This window comes from Somniosus microcephalus, chromosome 5 (genome assembly GCF_052327205.1).
Source record: "Somniosus microcephalus isolate GS21.2 chromosome 5, FLI_Smic_1.0, whole genome shotgun sequence".
Classification (NCBI taxonomy): domain Eukaryota; kingdom Metazoa; phylum Chordata; class Chondrichthyes; order Squaliformes; family Somniosidae; genus Somniosus; species Somniosus microcephalus.
In genome coordinates this window covers 15,853,144-15,870,646 of record NC_140991.1, presented here as the reverse complement: position 1 = coordinate 15,870,646, position 17,503 = coordinate 15,853,144, and the positions used below count along the sequence as shown (strand labels likewise).

Genomic DNA, 17,503 nt, shown 5'->3' with positions numbered 1-17,503 from the left:
AATTGGGATAGTCAGAGTGTGAAAGGCTTGGAGGGTGAAAAATTCTTAAAGTGCATTCAGGAAAGCTTTTTGAGCCAACATGTAGAAGGTCCTACAAGAGAGGGAGCGGTGCTGGACCTAATTCTAGGGAATGGAGACGGGCAGGTGGTGGACGTGTCTGTAGGAGAGCATTTTGGCGATAGTGACCACAATTCGGTGAGATTTAAGGTGGTCATGGAAAAAGACAAAGACGGCCCGGAAATAAGGGTTCTAAATTGGGGGAAGGCAGATTTTAATAAGATAAGACAGGATCTGGCCAAAGTGGACTGGGAGCAGCTACTTATAGGAAAATCCACATCAAAACAGTGGGAGGCTTTCAGAAGGGAAATAGAGAGAGTACAACACCAACATGTTCCTGTAAGGGTCAAGGGTGGGACCAACAAGCAAAGGGAACCTTGGATGACAAAGGACATACAAAAATGCATCAGGAAAAAAAGGGGGGCTTTTGGCAGTTACAAAAGACAAAAGACGGTGGAAGCCCTAGAGGAGTATAAGAGGTGCAGGGGCATACTTAAAAAGGAAATTAGGAGGGCGAGGAGGGGCCATGAAATAACACTGGCGAGCAAGATAAAGGAAAATCCTAAGATGTTTTATAAGTATATTAAGGGCAAGAGGATAACCAGGGAAAGGGTAGGGCCCATTAGGGACCAAAGTGGCAAGCTGTGTGTAGAGCCAGAAGAAGTAGGTGGGGTTTTAAATGAATTTTTTGCCTCCGTGTTCACTGTGGAGAAAGATGATGTAGGCATAGAAATCGGGCAAGGGGACTGTGACATACTTGAACATATTAGCATCGAGAGGGAGGAGGTACTAGCGGTTTTAGCAGGCCAAAAAGTGGATAAATCCCCAGGCCCGGACGAGATGTATCCCAGGCTGTTGTGTGAGGCAAGGGAGGAGATTGCGGGGGCTCTGACACAAATTTTCAGAACCTCTCTGGCCACAGGGGATGTACCAGAGGACTGGAGAACAGCTAACGTAGTACCATTATTCAAGAAGGGTAGCAGGGATAAACCAGGGAATTACAGGCCAGTGAGCCTAACATCTGTGGTAGGGAAATTATTGGAAAAAATTCTGAGGGACAGAATTAGTCTCCACTTGGAGAGGCAAGGATTAATCGGGGATAGTCAGCATGGCTTTGTCAAGGGTAAATCATGTCTGACCAATCTGATTGAATTTTTCGAGGGGGTGACTAGCTGTGTAGATGAGGGAAATGCTGTGGATGTGGTTTACATGGACTTCAGTAAAGCTTTTGACAAAGTCCCGCATAGGAGACTGGTCAAGAAGGTAAGAGCCCATGGGATCCAGGGGGCCTTGGCGCGTTGGATCCTAAACTGGCTGAGTGGCAGGAGGCAGAGGGTGATGGTCGAAGGTTGCTTTTGCGACTGGAAGCCTGTGTCCAGTGGGGTACCTCAGGGATCGGTGCTGGGTCCCTTGCTGTTTGTGATCTACATTAACGATTTGGATGAGAATGTAAAGGGTATGATCAGTAAGTTCGCGGATGACACGAAAATTGGTGGGGTGGTAAATTGCGAGGAGGAAAGTCTCAGGCTACAGGACGATATTAACGGGTTGGTCAGATGGGCGGAAAAGTGGCAAATGGAATTTAACCCGGAAAAATGCGAGGTGATGCATTTTGGACGGTCAAATAAGGCAAGGGAATACACAATGGGTGGTAGGGCCCTAGGAAGTACAGAGGGTCAGAGGGACCTTGGTGTACATGTACATAGATCCCTGAAGGCAGCGGAGCAGGTAGATAAGGTGGTTAAAAAGGCATATGGGATACTTGCCTTCATTAGCAGAGGCATAGAATATAAGAGTAGGGAGGTTATGATGGAGCTGTACAAAACGCTGGTGAGGCCACAGCTGGAGTACTGTGTGCAGTTCTGGTCGCCTCACTATAGGAAGGATGTGATTGCTCTGGAGAGGGTGCAGAGAAGATTCACCAGGATGTTACCTGGGATGGAGCGCCTTAGCTATGAAGAGAGACTCTACAGGCTGGGGTTGTTTTCCTTGGAGCAAAGGAGGCTGAGGGGGGACCTGATTGAGGTGTACAAAATGATGAGGGGCATAGATAGGGTAGATAAAGAGGAACTTTTCCCCTTAGTAGGGGGGTCAATAACAAGGGGGCACAGATTCAGGGTAAGGGGCAGGAGATTTAGGGGGGATTTGAGGAGGAACTTTTTCACCCAGAGGGTGGTTGGAAGCTGGAACTCACTGCCTGAAAGGGTGGTAGAGGCAGGAACCCTCACAACATTCAAGAAGCATTTGGATGAGCACTTGAAATGCCATTGCATACAAGGCTATGGACCAAATGCTGGAAAATGGGATTAGACTGGACAGGGATGGATGGGCGGCGCAGACACGATGGGCCGAAGGGCCTCTTTCTGTGCTGTAAAACTCTATGACTCTATGAGGCTTCCTGACTCGGTCCGGATAACGCCTCGGGGGTGTAGTAGTTTCTGGTGGTGTAGTAGGTTCTTTTGGCAAGGCTGATTCGGCTTGAATGCCAGTGCCGGGTTCATCGGGTTCCAGTATCACCGGATCGGAGGTAGATATGGGTATCTCTACTTCATCGTTAGATGTATAGAGTTGTGGTGTAGGTTGTCCCTTTTCGGATGACTCTATGATTTGGTCAGCATGGCGCCTTATTATGCTTTCTCCGATGTCCACGGTATACATCAGTGGTCCTAGTCGTGTGCAGATAGTTCCAGGCTGCCATTTCTCGGTACGGTAGTCCCGGGCCAAAACTTGTTGACCTATCTGGAAGGTTCTAGTTGGCCTTTCATTCATGCCTTGAAACTGCCGGTTCTCCACGTCCCTTCTGATGTTGGGCTTGACCAAATCCAGCCGGCATCTTAGGTTTCTATTGAAGAACATCATGGCGGGAGTTTGGTTGGTAACCATATGTGTTGCATTCCTGTATGCGAATAAGAAGTTATCCACCTTGTGCTGAAGTTTTATGTCTTCATTACCCATGGCCTTTATGGCCTTCTTGAAGGTCTGGACAAACCTTTCAGCCAATCCATTGGTGGCGGGATGGTATGGGGCGGACGTGTAGTGCTTAACCCCATTGTTTTTTAAGAACTTTCTGAATTCTTCGGACACAAATTGCGGTCCATTATCAGAACATATCTGTTCCAGCAGCCCATTCCTGGCAAATATGGTCCTTAATACTGTGATGGTTTTTTCCGTGGTGGTGGAGGACATCTTTATTACCTCCGGCCACTTGGAGTGTGCATCAACTGCGATTAAGAACATTGAGTCCATAAATGGACCAGCAAAGTCGATGTGCACCCTTTGCCAGGGAGATGAGGGCCACTCCCATGGATGTAGAGGGGCTTGTGGTGGAGCGTTTTGGACCTTCTGGCATCCTAGGCAGCTCTTGGTCATTTCTTCGATGTCTCCATCGATACCTGGCCACCATACAAACGCCCTAGCTAGGTTCTTCATTTTCACTCCACCCAGATGCCCCTCGTGAAGCTCCTTTAGCACTTTATCCTGGAGTTTGGGTGGAATCACCACTCTGGATCCACACATCAAGGTTCCTCGGCACACTGACAGCTGTTCCCTTCTTTGCGAGAATGCTGGCAACAGTGGCTCGCCATGTGCTGGCCATCCCTTCACTGTTAAATCGTAGACCCGTGAGAGAGTTGGGTCATTTCTCGTCTCCCTTTCAATGGCAGAATTTGTCACTGGTGGACATTCCACTATGGTAGAGTGGAACATCTCTACTGGGTCTACTGTAGGTGCCCCTTCTACCGTTGGCAACGGTAGGCGCGATAAACCGTCAGCATTCCCATGCTGTTTTGACCCTTTGTATTCTATGTTGTATTGGTGTGCCCCTAGAAAAAGGGACCACCTCTGTAGCCTTTGCGCTGTCATAATGGGAACACCTTTTTTAGGGTTGAATATGGAGATGAGGGGTTGATGGTCAGTCAACAAGGTAAATTTTTGTCCGTGTAGGTAATGGTTGAATTTCTTCACTCCCCATACCAGGTTGAGTGCTTCCCTGTCGATTTGGGCATAGTTACGCTCAGCTGAGTTTAATGAGCGTGACGCAAAAGCTATCGGCCATTCTGAGCCATCAGGGAATTTATGGGATAATACTGCTCCTATGCCATAAGGGGATGCATCGCACGCCAGTCTGATTGGCAGTGATGGGTTGTAATGAGCCAAAACTTCTTCGGATGTGATTAAGTCTTTGCATTTATGGAAGGCACGTTTACAGTCTTCGTTCCATTTCCAAATCACTCCTGTTTGTAGAAGTTTATTAAGAGGGTGTAGAAGAGTTGATAAGTTCGGTAAAAATTTATGATAGTAATTTATTAATCCCAGGAACGACCTTAATTGTGAAACATTTTCAGGTGCTGGGGCTTTTATGACCGCTTCAATTTTTCAGGTGACTTATGCAACCCTTCATTATTAATTATGTGGCCACAATATGATATCTGATTTTGGAAAAATTCGCACTTGGGGCGATTCGTTCGTAGGCCCCGTTCTTTCAGCCTAGTGAGCACCTGCTCCAAATTGGCAAGGTGCTCGTTGTCATTTTCTCCTGTTACAAGGATGTCGTCTAGGTAGCATTGAGTCTCCGGAATCCCTTGCAGGACTTGTTCCATAGCCCTTTGCCAGATAGCTGGAGCTGATGCTACTCCAAAAACCAATCGATTGTACTGGTACAGGCCTTTGTGTGTGTTTATCGTGAGATACTTTTTAGAGGCCTCCTCAACCTCCATCTGTAGATATGCCTGTGCCAAGTCAATTTTGGTGAAACGTTTCCCTCCGGATAGTGAGGCGAAAATATCTTCTATCCTCGGAAGAGGATACTGTACTGTGTGAAGGACCGGGTTTACAGTCACCTTGAAGTCACCACAGATGCGAATTTTTCCCTGTTCTTCAGATTTATCTTTATTCAATGCTTTTTTCATGACTGGAACGATGGGTGTTGCCCATTCGCTCCAATCTATTTTGGATAATACGCCTGCTTTTTCCAAATTCTCCAGCTCTGCCTCGACTGCTGGATGTATTGCGTATGGCACCGGTCTTGCCTTAAAAAATTTGGGAATTGCTGTATCTTCCACTTTTATTGAGGCGGTGATGCCTTTCAAGGTTCCTAGTTTCTCTTGAAACACTTCTTTGGCGTTGGCCAAGATGTCTTTTAATCGTTCAGGTATGATGTCATCATTGTTTTTTTCCTTACTGGTCACCGTTAGTGCCTGAATGGAGTGCCAGTCTAAACGTATCTTCCTGATCCATTCACGTCCCAACAACGGTGGACCACCATCTTGTAGAATGTATAAATACAACTTTTGTATTTCTTTGCCGTTGTATACAACAGGCACCCTTATTTTTCCTTTGGGGTATACTTTCTGCCCCGTATATGTTTTTAAGATAATGGATGTGTCTTTTAGAGGTATATGCGAAAATAGCCTCTCGTAATCCCGTCGATTTATTACGGTTAGAGCTGATCCTGTATCTAGCTCCATTTTAACTGGGGACCCTGCTATTGTGAGGGTAATCCAAATGGTTTGGTAATCATCTTTGGCAAGTACATTATGTAATTTGAGACAGCTTAGTCTCTTGTTTTCGAAGTCGCTATCGCTCTTCTGGTCTTCGGAGCTACTGTCTGTCATCATTTGTACCTTCCTGTACTTTTTTTAATTGATTTTTTTTTCCTGCCTGTGGATTTATTTTGTCCAGATCGGCATACCCGTGCAATGTGTTCAATCTTTCCGCATTGCCTGCATGCTTTGTCCTTGAACCAGCAGTCCCTCTGGTTATGGGTGGATCTGCCGCAGCGATAACATCTTTCGAAACCCTGTGTCATTTCATGGGTGCCGAAGTCCTGTGTCTTTTGTTGTATCTCTGCAGCTCCTTTTGCTGCTGCTTCGTATGATACAGCCATACTGAAAGCTTTGTCCAATGTTAAATCTTTTTCAGAAAGCAGCCTTTTTTGTGTTCCTTCACTTAAGAGACCGCAAACGAATTTGTCTCGAAGATAATCTGATAGTCCTGCCCCGAATTGGCAGTACTTTGATAGCTTTCTTAATTCGGTTAGGTAATCAGCGTTACTTTCATTCTTGTGTTGATTTCTCTTGAAGAACTTGAATCGTTCCGCTATCAGCAGCGGTGTTGGGTTTAAGTGCTCCTGCAGGGTATCAACAATTTCTTTAAAATTCTTGTCCTTTGGTTTGGCTGGAGTGATTAAATTACGTAACAGCCCGTATGTCTTTGCGCCCATTAAGTTCAGAAGTACTGAAGCTTTTTTTTCATCTTCTATTCCATTTGCAGTGCAATATACCTCTACTCTTTCCACGTATGTGGTCCAATCCTCTATTTCACTATCAAAAGCATCAATATTGCCAGACTTAGGCATTTCAGAAAAGATATGGCGCTTCCCGCGTTTTTTTTTCTTTTCTGTAGCAAAGATATGGCGCTTCCCGCGCTTTCCCACCGCTGCTGCCGATAACAACGCTGTTTACTGCGGTTTCCGTTCTCTTTTTTTTAATTTACTGTTGGAGACTCGTTCCCGCCGGAGGTCTGAACGCTGACCTGCTTGCCGCGCCGGCCGTCTCCCGAGTGCTCCCTCCCAGTCCGTTATTGCTTGCCTCCGATTTCGCTGCCTGTCTCAGCTGTAGAGCCAGCCGCTGGAGGTGCTGCCGAATTGCAGGTAAGTCCGTTTCCACTTCGTCGCCACTGTCGTGTCCGTGTGTTGATAAAGACACTGAAGACAGGAGTTGGTTCATAGGTATTTACTAAGCAAAGTCTGGGGGGGGGTTTCTAACGGATATACACAATATACAGGCTTATATAGCCCGAGTGGCAATTACCGGCATTACAGCACACCTGGGGCTCTTAAAGGCACATACACCACAATCTCATTGAAACATACAAGATTCTGAAGGGGATTGATAGGGTAGATGCTGAGAGGTTGTTTGCCCTGGCTGGAGAGTCTAGGACTAGGGGGCATAGTCTCAGGATAAGGGGTTTAAGACTGAGATGAGGAGGAATTTCTTCACTCAGAGGGTTGTGAACCTTTGGAATTCTGTGCCCCAGAGGGCTGTGAATGCTGAGTCTTTGAGTATATTCAAGGCTGAGCTAGATAGATTTTTGGGCTCCAGGGGAATCAAGGGATATGGGGATCGGGCTGGAAAGTGCAGTTGAGGTCGAAGATCAGCCATGATCTTATTGAATGGCGGAGCAGGCTCGAGGGGCTGTATGGCCTACTCCTGCTTCTATTTCGTATGTTCTTTTGTTCTTATTATCTTATAAATCTCAATCAGATCACCGCGAAGTCTACGCTTCTCTAAAGTGTAGAGTCTAAACTCTTTTCGCCTATCTTGATAACTAAGATGCTTTAGACTGGGAATTAGTCTCGTGGCTCCGCCTCTGCAACCCTTCCAAAGTCCCAATATCACCCACCATGTGAGACCAAAACTGGACACAGTTATCCCAAGTGCGACCTGTCTTGTACAAGGACAAAACAGTATGCCTCGTCTTATACTCAATTGTCCCATGGATACACCCCAACGCCCTATTGGCTCAAGCTATCGCTCATGTACCTTTAAAGATGTATGCACTAGAATGCCCAAATCTCTTTCTATCTCCACCTTCTTTAATGCTTTTCCCTGAAGGCTGGATGAATGTTGAGCATTTGCCCTGCCCACATGCATAACACTCCACTTATCCAAGTTAGACATCATTTACCAGTCGTGAGCCCAATCTCCCAACACATTAAGAATCTCCCAACACACGAGCGCTGTCTACAGTCGTAATACTCACATAGAACTTGGTATCATCTGAAAATTTGCAGCTTCGTGCCTCCAACACCTACATCCAGAACATTAATTAAAATAGTAAAGTGCAACGGTCCCAACACCGCTCCCTGCGGGACACCACTGGTGGGCAGTCTCCAAACAGATCCAAATCCATCGATCCAACCATTGTTAGGAAAGAGTAGAAGAAAACGTGTTGATTTATTTACATTTTTTCGTGGGATATGGGTGACGTTGGCCAGGCCGCATAGATCACCCATTCTTAGTTACCCAAAGAAGGAGGTGGTGGGCCTTCTCCTTGAATGTCTGCAGTCCGTGCGGTGAAAGTGCTCCCACAGTGTTGTTAGGTTGGGAAGTCCAGGATATTGTACCATTATTCAAACTGAACCTGGCCCCCGGCTGCTTGGGGCAAAAAGATTGAAAATATTCCATTTCCGCTCTGACATCCTTCACATTGATGAATACAAAAACATTCCTCTCAATGTAGCTTTGATGTTGAAGCAATATTTCGTGCCGTGTCCTCTTTCCCTGCTTGTCCCGTGGCCAGCCTCTCCCTGGTCCATGCTGTTTCCCTGCTTGTCCCGTGGCCAGCCTCTCCCTGGTCCATGCTGTTTCCCTGCTTGTCCCGTGGACAGCCTCTCCCTGGTACATGCTGTTTCCCTGCTTGTCCTGTGGTCAGCCTGTCCCTGGTCCATGCTGTTTACCTGCTTGTCCTGTGGACAGCCTCTCCCTGGTACATGCTGTTTCCCTGCTTGTCCCGTGGACAGCCTCTCCCTGGTACATGCTGTTTCCCTGCTTGTCCTGTGGTCAGCCTGTCCCTGGTCCATGCTGTTTCCCTGCTTGTCCCGTGGTCAGCCTGTCCCTGGTCCATGCTGTTTCCCTGCTTGTCCCGTGGTCAGCCTGTCCCTGGTCCATGCTGTTTCCCTGCTTGTCCCGTGGCCAGCCTCTCCCTGGTACATGCTGCTTCCCTGCTTGTCCCGTGGTCAGCCTCTCCCTGGTACATGCTGTTTCCCTGCTTGTCACGTGGACAGCCTGTCCCTGGTCCATGCTGTTTCCCTGTGATGTGCCTCAATGAATCCGAGACTCAATGTTAACGGAACAAAGCAAGGCTTTTATTAACTCAGAAAGTAATACACATTGGAGAAGTGTCTCTCATCCAGAGATCTGCTGTACTGTCTGTGAGACATGCTGGGGCTTGCTTAAGTAGGGGCCAGGTATGGGCGGAGCCCTACACACAATACAATCCAGGTAAGGAAATGAAACTGAAACTAAACAAAACACAGCGAATACAGTGCCTGATGAATGGCATATTTCATCACATTCACCCCTTCTACAGATTTAGTCTGTTCGGGGGTTTGATAGTCCTCTGTGACCGATGTGGCTGTTGTGGTGCCGCGGGTGTCGGCTGGGTGTCCCCGGTGGCCTCCTGGGTCTCTGCCGGGGGTGCCGCCAGGGTTGTTGAAGGGGTAGTTGGTGGGGGCACCGTTGGTCGATGTTCTTCCGGGGGTGATGAAAGGATAGTGGGTGGGTAAGAATTGCTGTGATCGTTGTTGCTGTTGTTGTCATGGTTGTTGTCATTACCGGCTGGGGCGACGTCTTTTATGGACACGATGTCCTCCCTTCCGTCGGCGTGCCGGACATACGCGTATTGGGGGTTGGCGTGGAGTAGGTGCACTGACTCCATGAGAGGGTCCGTCTTGTGGCCCCTCACATGCCTTCGTACAAATACCGGACCTGGGGTGGAGAGCCATGATGGCATGGATACGCCTGAGGTGGATTTCCGGGGAAAGACAAACATTCGTTCATGAGGCGTGGCATTAGTGGCAGTACACAATAGCGACCGTATCGAATGGAGCACATCTGGGAGGACTTCCTGCCAGCGGGAGATAGGGAGGCCCTTGGTCCTTAGAGCTAGAGTGACTGCTTTCCATACTGTCCCGTTCTCTCGCTCCACCTGGCCGTTACCCTGGGGGTTGTAGCTGGTGGTACGGCTCGTGGCGATCCCCCTGGACAGCATGCACTGGCGTAGCTCTTCACTCATGAAGGACGCCCCCCTATCCGTATGGATGTAGCTCGGCATACCGAACAGGCAGAACAGGCTGTTGAGGCATTTAATGACCGTGGCGCTGGTCATGTCTGGGCAGGGGAAGGCGAATGGGAAACGGGAGTATTCGTCCACAATGTTCAGGAAGTAAACATTGCGGTCGACTGACGGGAGGGGGCCCTTGAAATCTAAGCTGAGCCGCTCAAAGGGCCGTGTAGCTTTGATTAAGTGGGCTCTATCTGGGCGGTAGAACCGAGGCTTGCACTCAGCGCAAGTGCGGCAGTTCCTGGTCAGAGACCGAACTTCCTCAATCGAGTAGGGTAAGTTGCGGGACTTTAAGAAGTGGAACAGCCGTGTGACCCCTGGGTGGCAGAGGTCGTTGTGGAGGGTCTGTAGCCGATCCCCGGTGGCGCTGGCACACATCCCTCGTGAGAGGGCGTCGGGGGATTCGTTAAGGGCCCCTGGCTGGTAGATGATGTCATACTCGAAGGTGGAGAGCTCGATCCGCCACCTAAGAATCTTATCATTTTTAATCTTCCCCCTCTGTTTATTGTTGAACATAAACGCTACCGACCGCTGGTCGGTAAGTAGGGTGAAGCGTTTGCCGGCTAGGTAGTGGAGCCAGTGGCGCACTGCCTCCACGATGGCTTGGGCCTCCTTTTCCACGGAGGAGTGTCTGATCTCGGGCCCTTGGAGGGTCCTCGAGAAGAAAGCTACGGGCCGCCCCGCCTGGTTGAGGGTGGCCGCCAAGGCAAAGTCAGACGCATCACTTTCCACTTGAAAGGGAGTGTTCTCGTCCACTGCCTGTAGCGTGGCCCGCTCAATATCCCGCTTAATGCTTTTGAAGGCGGCGTGGGCCTCAGCAGAGAGCGGAAAAGAGGATGCTTTCAAGAGGGGGCGGGCTTTGTCGGAGTAATTGGGGACCCATTGGGCATAATAAGAAAATAACCCCAGGCACCTTTTCAGGGCTTTGGGAGTGTTGGGCAGGGGCAGCTCCCGTAGGGGGCGCAATCGGTCGGGGTCTGGTCCGATTTCCCCATTCTCCACCACGCTGCCTAGTATGCAGAGGCGCTTGGTGTTGAAAACGCACTTGTCCTCGTTGTAAGTGAGGTTGAGTTTTTGTGCGGTTTTCAGGAACCTCTCGAGGTTCGAGTCGTGATCCTGTTGGTTGTGACCGCAGATGGTGACGTTGTCGAGGTAGGGGAAGGTTGCCTGCAAGTGGTGGTCATCGACCATGCGGTCCATCTCCCTCTGGAAGACCGAGACCCCATTCGTCACCCCAAAGGGGACTCTGAGGAATTGGTAGAGGCGTCCGTTCGCCTCGAAGGTGGTGTACGGGCGGTCCTCTGGTCTGATAGGGAGCTGGTGGTACGCTGACTTGAGGTCGATGGTGGAGAACACCCGGTATTGGGCGATTTGGTTCACCATCTCGGATATGTGGGGTAGCGGGTAGGCGTCTAGCTGGGTGTATAGATTAACCGTCTGGCTATAATCTATCACCATCCGCTTCTTCTCGCTACCCCTCACCACCACCACTTGGGCGCGCCACGGGCTGTTGCTGCATTCGATAATGCGCTCCTTCAGGAGCCTGTCTACCTCGGTCATGATAAACCGCCTGTCCTCCCAGCTGTACCTCCTGCTTTTGGTCGCTATTGGCCGGCAGTTGGGAGTAAGGTTCGCGAATAGCGAAGGCGGCTTTACCTTCAGGGTAGCCAGACCGCACACTGTGAGGGGCGGCTGGGACCCACCGTAATTGAGCGTGATGCTTTGGTGGTGGCACTGGAAATCCAGGCCCAAGATCACGCTCGCACATAGATTCTTCATGATCAGTAATTTAAAATTATCGTATACAGTTCCGTTAACGGACAATTGTACCGCGCAGTAACCCATAATGGTCGATGTCTGGGTTTTATCAGCCATAGAGATGGTGCCCCGAGCAGGGACCACCGTTAGAGAGAGTTGTTGTGCTAGTTCAGGGTGGATAAAACTCTCCGTGCTTCCACTGTCAATTAAACATTTAACCCCGCACCCGTTTACCTCGATGTCCACCATTGATTTGGATAGCGGCTGAGGTCTGGTCTGGTCCACTGTGACCGATGCCACTGTAGGGCCCTGATCGAGACAAGATGGCGTCCACGCTGTCTGCTCACAAGATGGCGGACCCCACGAGGTCGGGCAAGGTGGCGTCCAAGATGGCCGCTCCCATGGCGCACACGCGGCGGTGGCGGGTTTTCCAGCGGGGTTCCCTCTGCACACCTTCCCGAAGTGCCCCTTCTTACCGCACTTAAAGCAGGTGGTGCCTTTCGCCGGGCACAGGTTTCTGATGTGCTTCGGCTGCCCGCAGAAGTGGCAGTTGGGGCCCCGACGCGTCGTGGCTGTCGTAGGGCTTCTGGGGGGAGAGCGGGGCCCCGACGGTGTCGGGCTGCCGGGCGGGGAAGATGCCTTCCAAGATGGCGGCGCCCTTGGTGCACACGTGGCGGCGTGGGCGGCGCGGGCCGAAGAGTAGGCGTCCGAGTTTCTCTGGGCCACATCCAGGGATCGCGCTGTGTCCACAGCCTGTTTCAGGTCCAATCCCGTTTTTTCCAGTAGTCTCTGCCGGATGTAAGTGGGGCTGAGGCCTGCGATAAAGGCATCACGAACAAGCTCGTCAGTGTACACTGCGGCTTTTACATCTTGGCACTTGCAGTCTTTGCCAAGCGTTTTCAGGGTGACTAGGAACTCATCCAGCGATTCCCCAGGTCGCTGTATGCGAGTAGTGAGCAGATGCCTAGCGTACACCTCGTTCGTAGGCTGCTGGTAATGCACCTTTAGGATGTCACAGGCGGCCGGGTAAGTGTTGGCGTCTTGGATGAGGGGGTAAACCCGGTGGCTTACCCAATTCCGCAGGATTCCGAGTTTCATACTTTCAGCATCCGTAGCGCCTGTGATGGCTGCGGAATTGTCCAGGAAGAATTCCATACACTTAAACCAGTGTCCGAATCGTGCCGATGCATCCGAAGCATGCGGGTCCAAATCCAAACGTTCGGGTTTCAAGGGTTGGTCCATTGCGTTGAAAATTGAGTTAATAAAATTGATGTGCCTCAATGAATCCGAGACTCAATGTTAACGGAACAAAGCAAGGCTTTTATTAACTCAGAAAGTAATACACATTGGAGAAGTGTCTCTCATCCAGAGATCTGCTGTACTGTCTGTGAGACACGCTGGGGCTTGCTTAAGTAGGGGCCAGGTATGGGCGGAGCCCTACACACAATACAATCCAGGTAAGGAAATGAAACTGAAACTAAACTAAACACAGAGAATACAGTGCCTGATGAATGGCATATTTCATCACACCCTGCCTGTCCCGTGGTCAGCCTCTCCCTGGTCCATGCTGTTTCCCTGCTTGTCCCGTGGTCAGCCTCTCCCTGGTCCATGCTGCTTCCCTGCTTGTCCCGTGGACAGACTGTCCCTGGTACATGCTGTTTCCCTGCTTGTCCCGTGGTCAGCCTCTCCCTGGTACATGCTGTTTCCCTGCTTGTCCCGTGGACAGCCTGTCTCTGGTCCATGCTGTTTCCCTGCTTGTCCCGTGATCAGCCTGTCCCTGGTCCATGCTGTTTCCCTGCTTGTCCTGTGGTCAGCCTGTCCCTGGTCCATGCTGTTTCCCTGCTTGTCCCGTGGTCAGCCTCTCCCTGGTCCATGCTGTTTCCCTGCTTGTCCCGTGGTCAGCCTCTCCCTGGTCCATGCTGTTTCCCTGCTTGTCCCGTGGACAGACTGTCCCTGGTACATGCTGTTTCCCTGCTTGTCCTGTGGACAGCCTCTCCCTGGTGCATGCTGTTTCCCTGCTTGTCCCGTGGTCAGCCTCTCCCTGGTGCATGCTGTTTCCCTGCTTGTCCCATGGTCAGCCTCTCCCTGGTCCATGCTGTTTCCCTGCTTGTCCCGTGGTCAGCCTCTCCCGGGTGCATGCTGTTTCCCTGCTTGTCCCATGGTCAGCCTCTCCCTGGTCCATGCTGTTTCCCTGCTTGTCCTGTGGTCAGCCTCTCCCTGGTCCATGCTGTTTCCCTGCTTGTCCCGTGGTCAGCCTCTCCCTGGTCCATGCTGTTTCCCTGCTTGTCCCGTGGTCAGCCTCTCCCTGGTGCATGCTGTTTCCCTGCTTGTCCCGTGGCCAGCCTCTCCCGGGTGCATGCTGTTTCCCTGCTTGTCCCGTGGCCAGCCTCTCCCGGGTGCATGCTGTTTCCCTGCTTGTCCCATGGTCAGCCTGTCCCTGGTCCATGCTGTTTCCCTGCTTGTCCTGTGGTCAGCCTCTCCCTGGTGCATGCTGTTTCCCTGCTTGTCCCATGGTCAGCCTGTCCCTGGTCCATGCTGTTTCCCTGCTTGTCCTGTGGTCAGCCTCTCCCTGGTGCATGCTGTTTCCCTGCTTGATTCACTTCTGTCCCTTTCTGTTCTGTAATTGCTCTCTGCTTGGTTCGTGCTGTTTCTCTGCTATGCTCTCTCCCTGTCTGTTTCACGCTGTTCCCCTGCTGCTTCCGTACTCTGTCACTGGATGTTTTGAGCTGTGCTCTGTTCCAGTTTCTCCCGTGCTTTGTCTGCTTGTTCATGGTGTTTTCCTGCGTGTCCTGTGCTGTCTGCTCTTTCGCTGTCTGCCTCTGCAGCTAATTGTGTTTTTGTTTTGATTCCCTCAGACGCTATTCCTGCAAGACAATGACATCACTCGTATCAGCCAACAGGACTTTTCCCATCTCTCCAAACTCCAGAATCTCTACATTCAAAACAACAGTCTCAGCATCATCGAGCCGGGCGCCCTGTCCAGGCAACGCTTACTGGTGGAGCTGGCGCTGAACGGCAATCAGATCCGGCAGCTCAACCGCAGCTTCTTTGAAGGGTTGGATCACCTACGGGTTTTGTACTTGGCAGGAAACCACATCACCCAGCTGGCGGACTTCACCTTTCATGGACTTCAGGTACAGCGTGCGGAGCGGAGAGTGGGCACTGAGGGGGAGAGACTGAGGGGGAGAGTGGGTACGGGGTGGGGGGGAGTGGGCACTGAGGGGGAGAGACTGAGGGGGAAGAGTGAGGGGGGACTGACTGAGGGGGAGAGTGGAGACTGAGGGGGAGAGACTGAGGGGGGAGAGTGAGGGGGAGAGTGAGGGGGGAGTAGGGACTGAGGGGGAGAGTGAGGGGGAGAGTCAGGGGGAGAGTAGGGACTGAGGGGGAGAGACTGAGGGGGGATAGGCTGAGGGGGAGAGACTGAGGGGGAAGAGTGAGGGGGACAGACTGAGGGGGAGAGTGGAGACTGAGGGGGAGAGACTGAGGGGGAGAGTGAGGGGGAGAGTGAGGGGGGAGTAGGGACTGAGGGGGAGAGTCAGGGGGAGAGTCGGGGGAGAGTAGGGACTGAGGGGGAGAGTAGGGACTGAGGGGGAGAGTGAGGGGGAGATTGAGGGGGGAGTGTGGACTGAGGGGAGAGTCAAGGGGGGAGTGAGGGTGAGAGTAGGGACTGAGGGGGGAGTGAGGGGGGAGTGTGGACTGAGGGGAGAGTCAAGGGGGGAGAGAGGGTGAGAGTAGGGACTGAGGGGGGAGTGAGGGGGGGAGTGGGGACTGAGGGGGGAGTGAGGGGGGGAGTGGGCACTGAGGGGGAGAGACTGAGGGGGAAGAGTGAGGGGGGACAGACTGAGGGGGAGAGTGGAGACTGAGGGGGAGAGACTGAGGGGGGAGACTGAGGGGGAGAGACTAAGGGGGGAGAGTGAGGGGGAGAGTAGGGACTGAGGGGGAGAGTAGGGACTGAGGGGGAGAGGGAGGGGGCGATTGAGGGGGGAGTGTGGACTGAGGGGAGAGTCAGGGGGGAGCGAGGGGGAGAGTAGGGACTGAGGGGAGAGTCGGGGGGGAGTGAGGGGGAGAGTAGGGACTGAGGGGGGAGTGGGGACTGAGGGGGGAGTGAGGGGGAGATTGAGGGGGGAGTGTGGACTGAGGGGAGAGTCAGGGGGGGAGTGAGGGGGAGAGTAGGGACTGAGGGGGGAGTGAGGGGAAGAGTAGGGACTGAGGGGGGAGTGAGGGGGAGATTGAGGGGGGAGTGTGGACTGAGGGGAGAGTCAGGGGGGAGTGAGGGGGAGAGTAGGGACTGAGGGGGGAGAGTGAGGGGGGGAGTGGGGGGGAGTAGGGACTGAGGGGGAGAGTCAGGGGGGAGAGTCAGGGGGAGAGTAGGGACTGAGGGGGGAGTGAGGGGGAGAGTAGGGACTGAGGGGGGAGTGAGGGGGGGAGTGGGAACTGAGGGGGGAGTCAGGGGGGGAGTGAGGGGGGAGTGGGGACTGAGGGGGGAGTGAGGGGGGAGTGAGGGGGGAGTGGGGACTGAGGGGGGAGTGAGGGGGGAGTGGGGACTGAGGGGGGAGTGAGGGGGGAGTGGGAACTGAGGGGGGAGTGAGTGGGCGAGTGAGGGGGGAGTGGGGACTGAGGGGGGAGTGAGGGGGGGAGTGGGGACTGAGGGGGGAGTGAGGGGGGGAGTGAGGGGGGAGTGGGGACTGAGGGGGGAGTGAGGGGTGGAGTGGGGACTGAGGGGGGAGTGAGGGGGGAGTGGGGACTGAGGGGGGAGTGAGGGGGGGAGTGGGGACTGAGGGGGAGTGAGGGGGGGAGTGAGGGGGGAGTGGGGACTGAGGGGGGAGTGAGGGGGGAGTGAGGGGGGAGTGAGGGGGGGAGTGGGGACTGAAGGGGGAGTGAGGGGGGAGTGGGGACTGAGTGGGGAGTGAGGGGGGGAGTGGGGACTGGGGTGAGTGAGGGGGGGAGTGGGTACTGAGGGGGGAGTGAGGGGGGAGGGGGGACTGAGGGGGGAGTGAGGGGGCAGTGGGGACTGAGGGGGGAGTGAGGGGGGAGTGAGGGGGGAGTGGGGACTGAGGGGGGAGTGAGGGGGGAGTGGGGACTGAAGGGGGAGTGAGGGGGGAGTGGGGAGTGAGGGGGGAGTGAGTGGGGAGTGAGGGGGGAGTGAGGGGGGAGTGAGGGGGGAGTGGGGACTGAGGGGGGACTGAGGGGGGAGTGAGGGGAGGAGTGGGGACTGAGGGGGGAGTGAGGGGGGGAGTGAGGGGGGGAGGGGGGAGTGAGGGGGGAGTGAGGGGGGAGTGGGGAGTGAGGGGGGAGTGAGGGGGGAGCGGGGACTGAGGGGGGAGTGAGGGGGGAGTGGGGACTGAGGGGGGAGTGGGGAGTGAGGGGGAGTGAGGGGGGAAGTGGGGACTGAGCTGAGGGTTGGTCTGGCACTGGACAGAGGGACGATCGGCCACTTCCCCAGAAATGGAGGGGAAATTAGCAGGAGGGACACCGGGAGCACGGTAGATCTTTTGGTGTCGGGATGTCCCGGCACAGAAAAAGTGAACCGTATACCTCATTTCATGACCTTTGTTTTTGTTGAGAAACCTGGGAGAAGGGAGGCGGGCGGCGGGTGGAAGGTGGAGGGCAAAGGGCAAACATTGGAGGACAAAGGGCGGAGGACGAAGGGCGGAGGACGAAGGGCGGAGGTTAAAGGGCAAACGGTGGAGGAAGAAGGGCGGAGTGCAAAGGGCAAACGGTGGAGGACGAAGGGTGGAGGGCGGAGGGCAAAGGGCAAACGGTGGAGGATGAAGGGCGGAGGACGAAGGGCGGAGGTTAAAGGGCAAACAGTGGAGGACGAAGGGCGGAGAACGAAGGGAGGAGG

The 17,503-nt window shown here is 53.1% G+C and overlaps 1 protein-coding gene across 1 annotated transcript in view; it reads left to right on the top strand.

Annotated features, from left to right (window-relative positions):
• The window catches only part of lrrc24 (leucine rich repeat containing 24), a 43,338-nt gene that overhangs the window by 6,328 nt on the left and 19,507 nt on the right, over nucleotides 1-17,503 (top strand). The window contains exon 2 of the mRNA XM_085987360.1: nucleotides 14,514-14,792. Within this exon, the coding sequence (XP_085843486.1) occupies nucleotides 14,514-14,792 (279 nt within the window). The remainder of the gene's footprint in view (nucleotides 1-14,513; nucleotides 14,793-17,503) is intronic.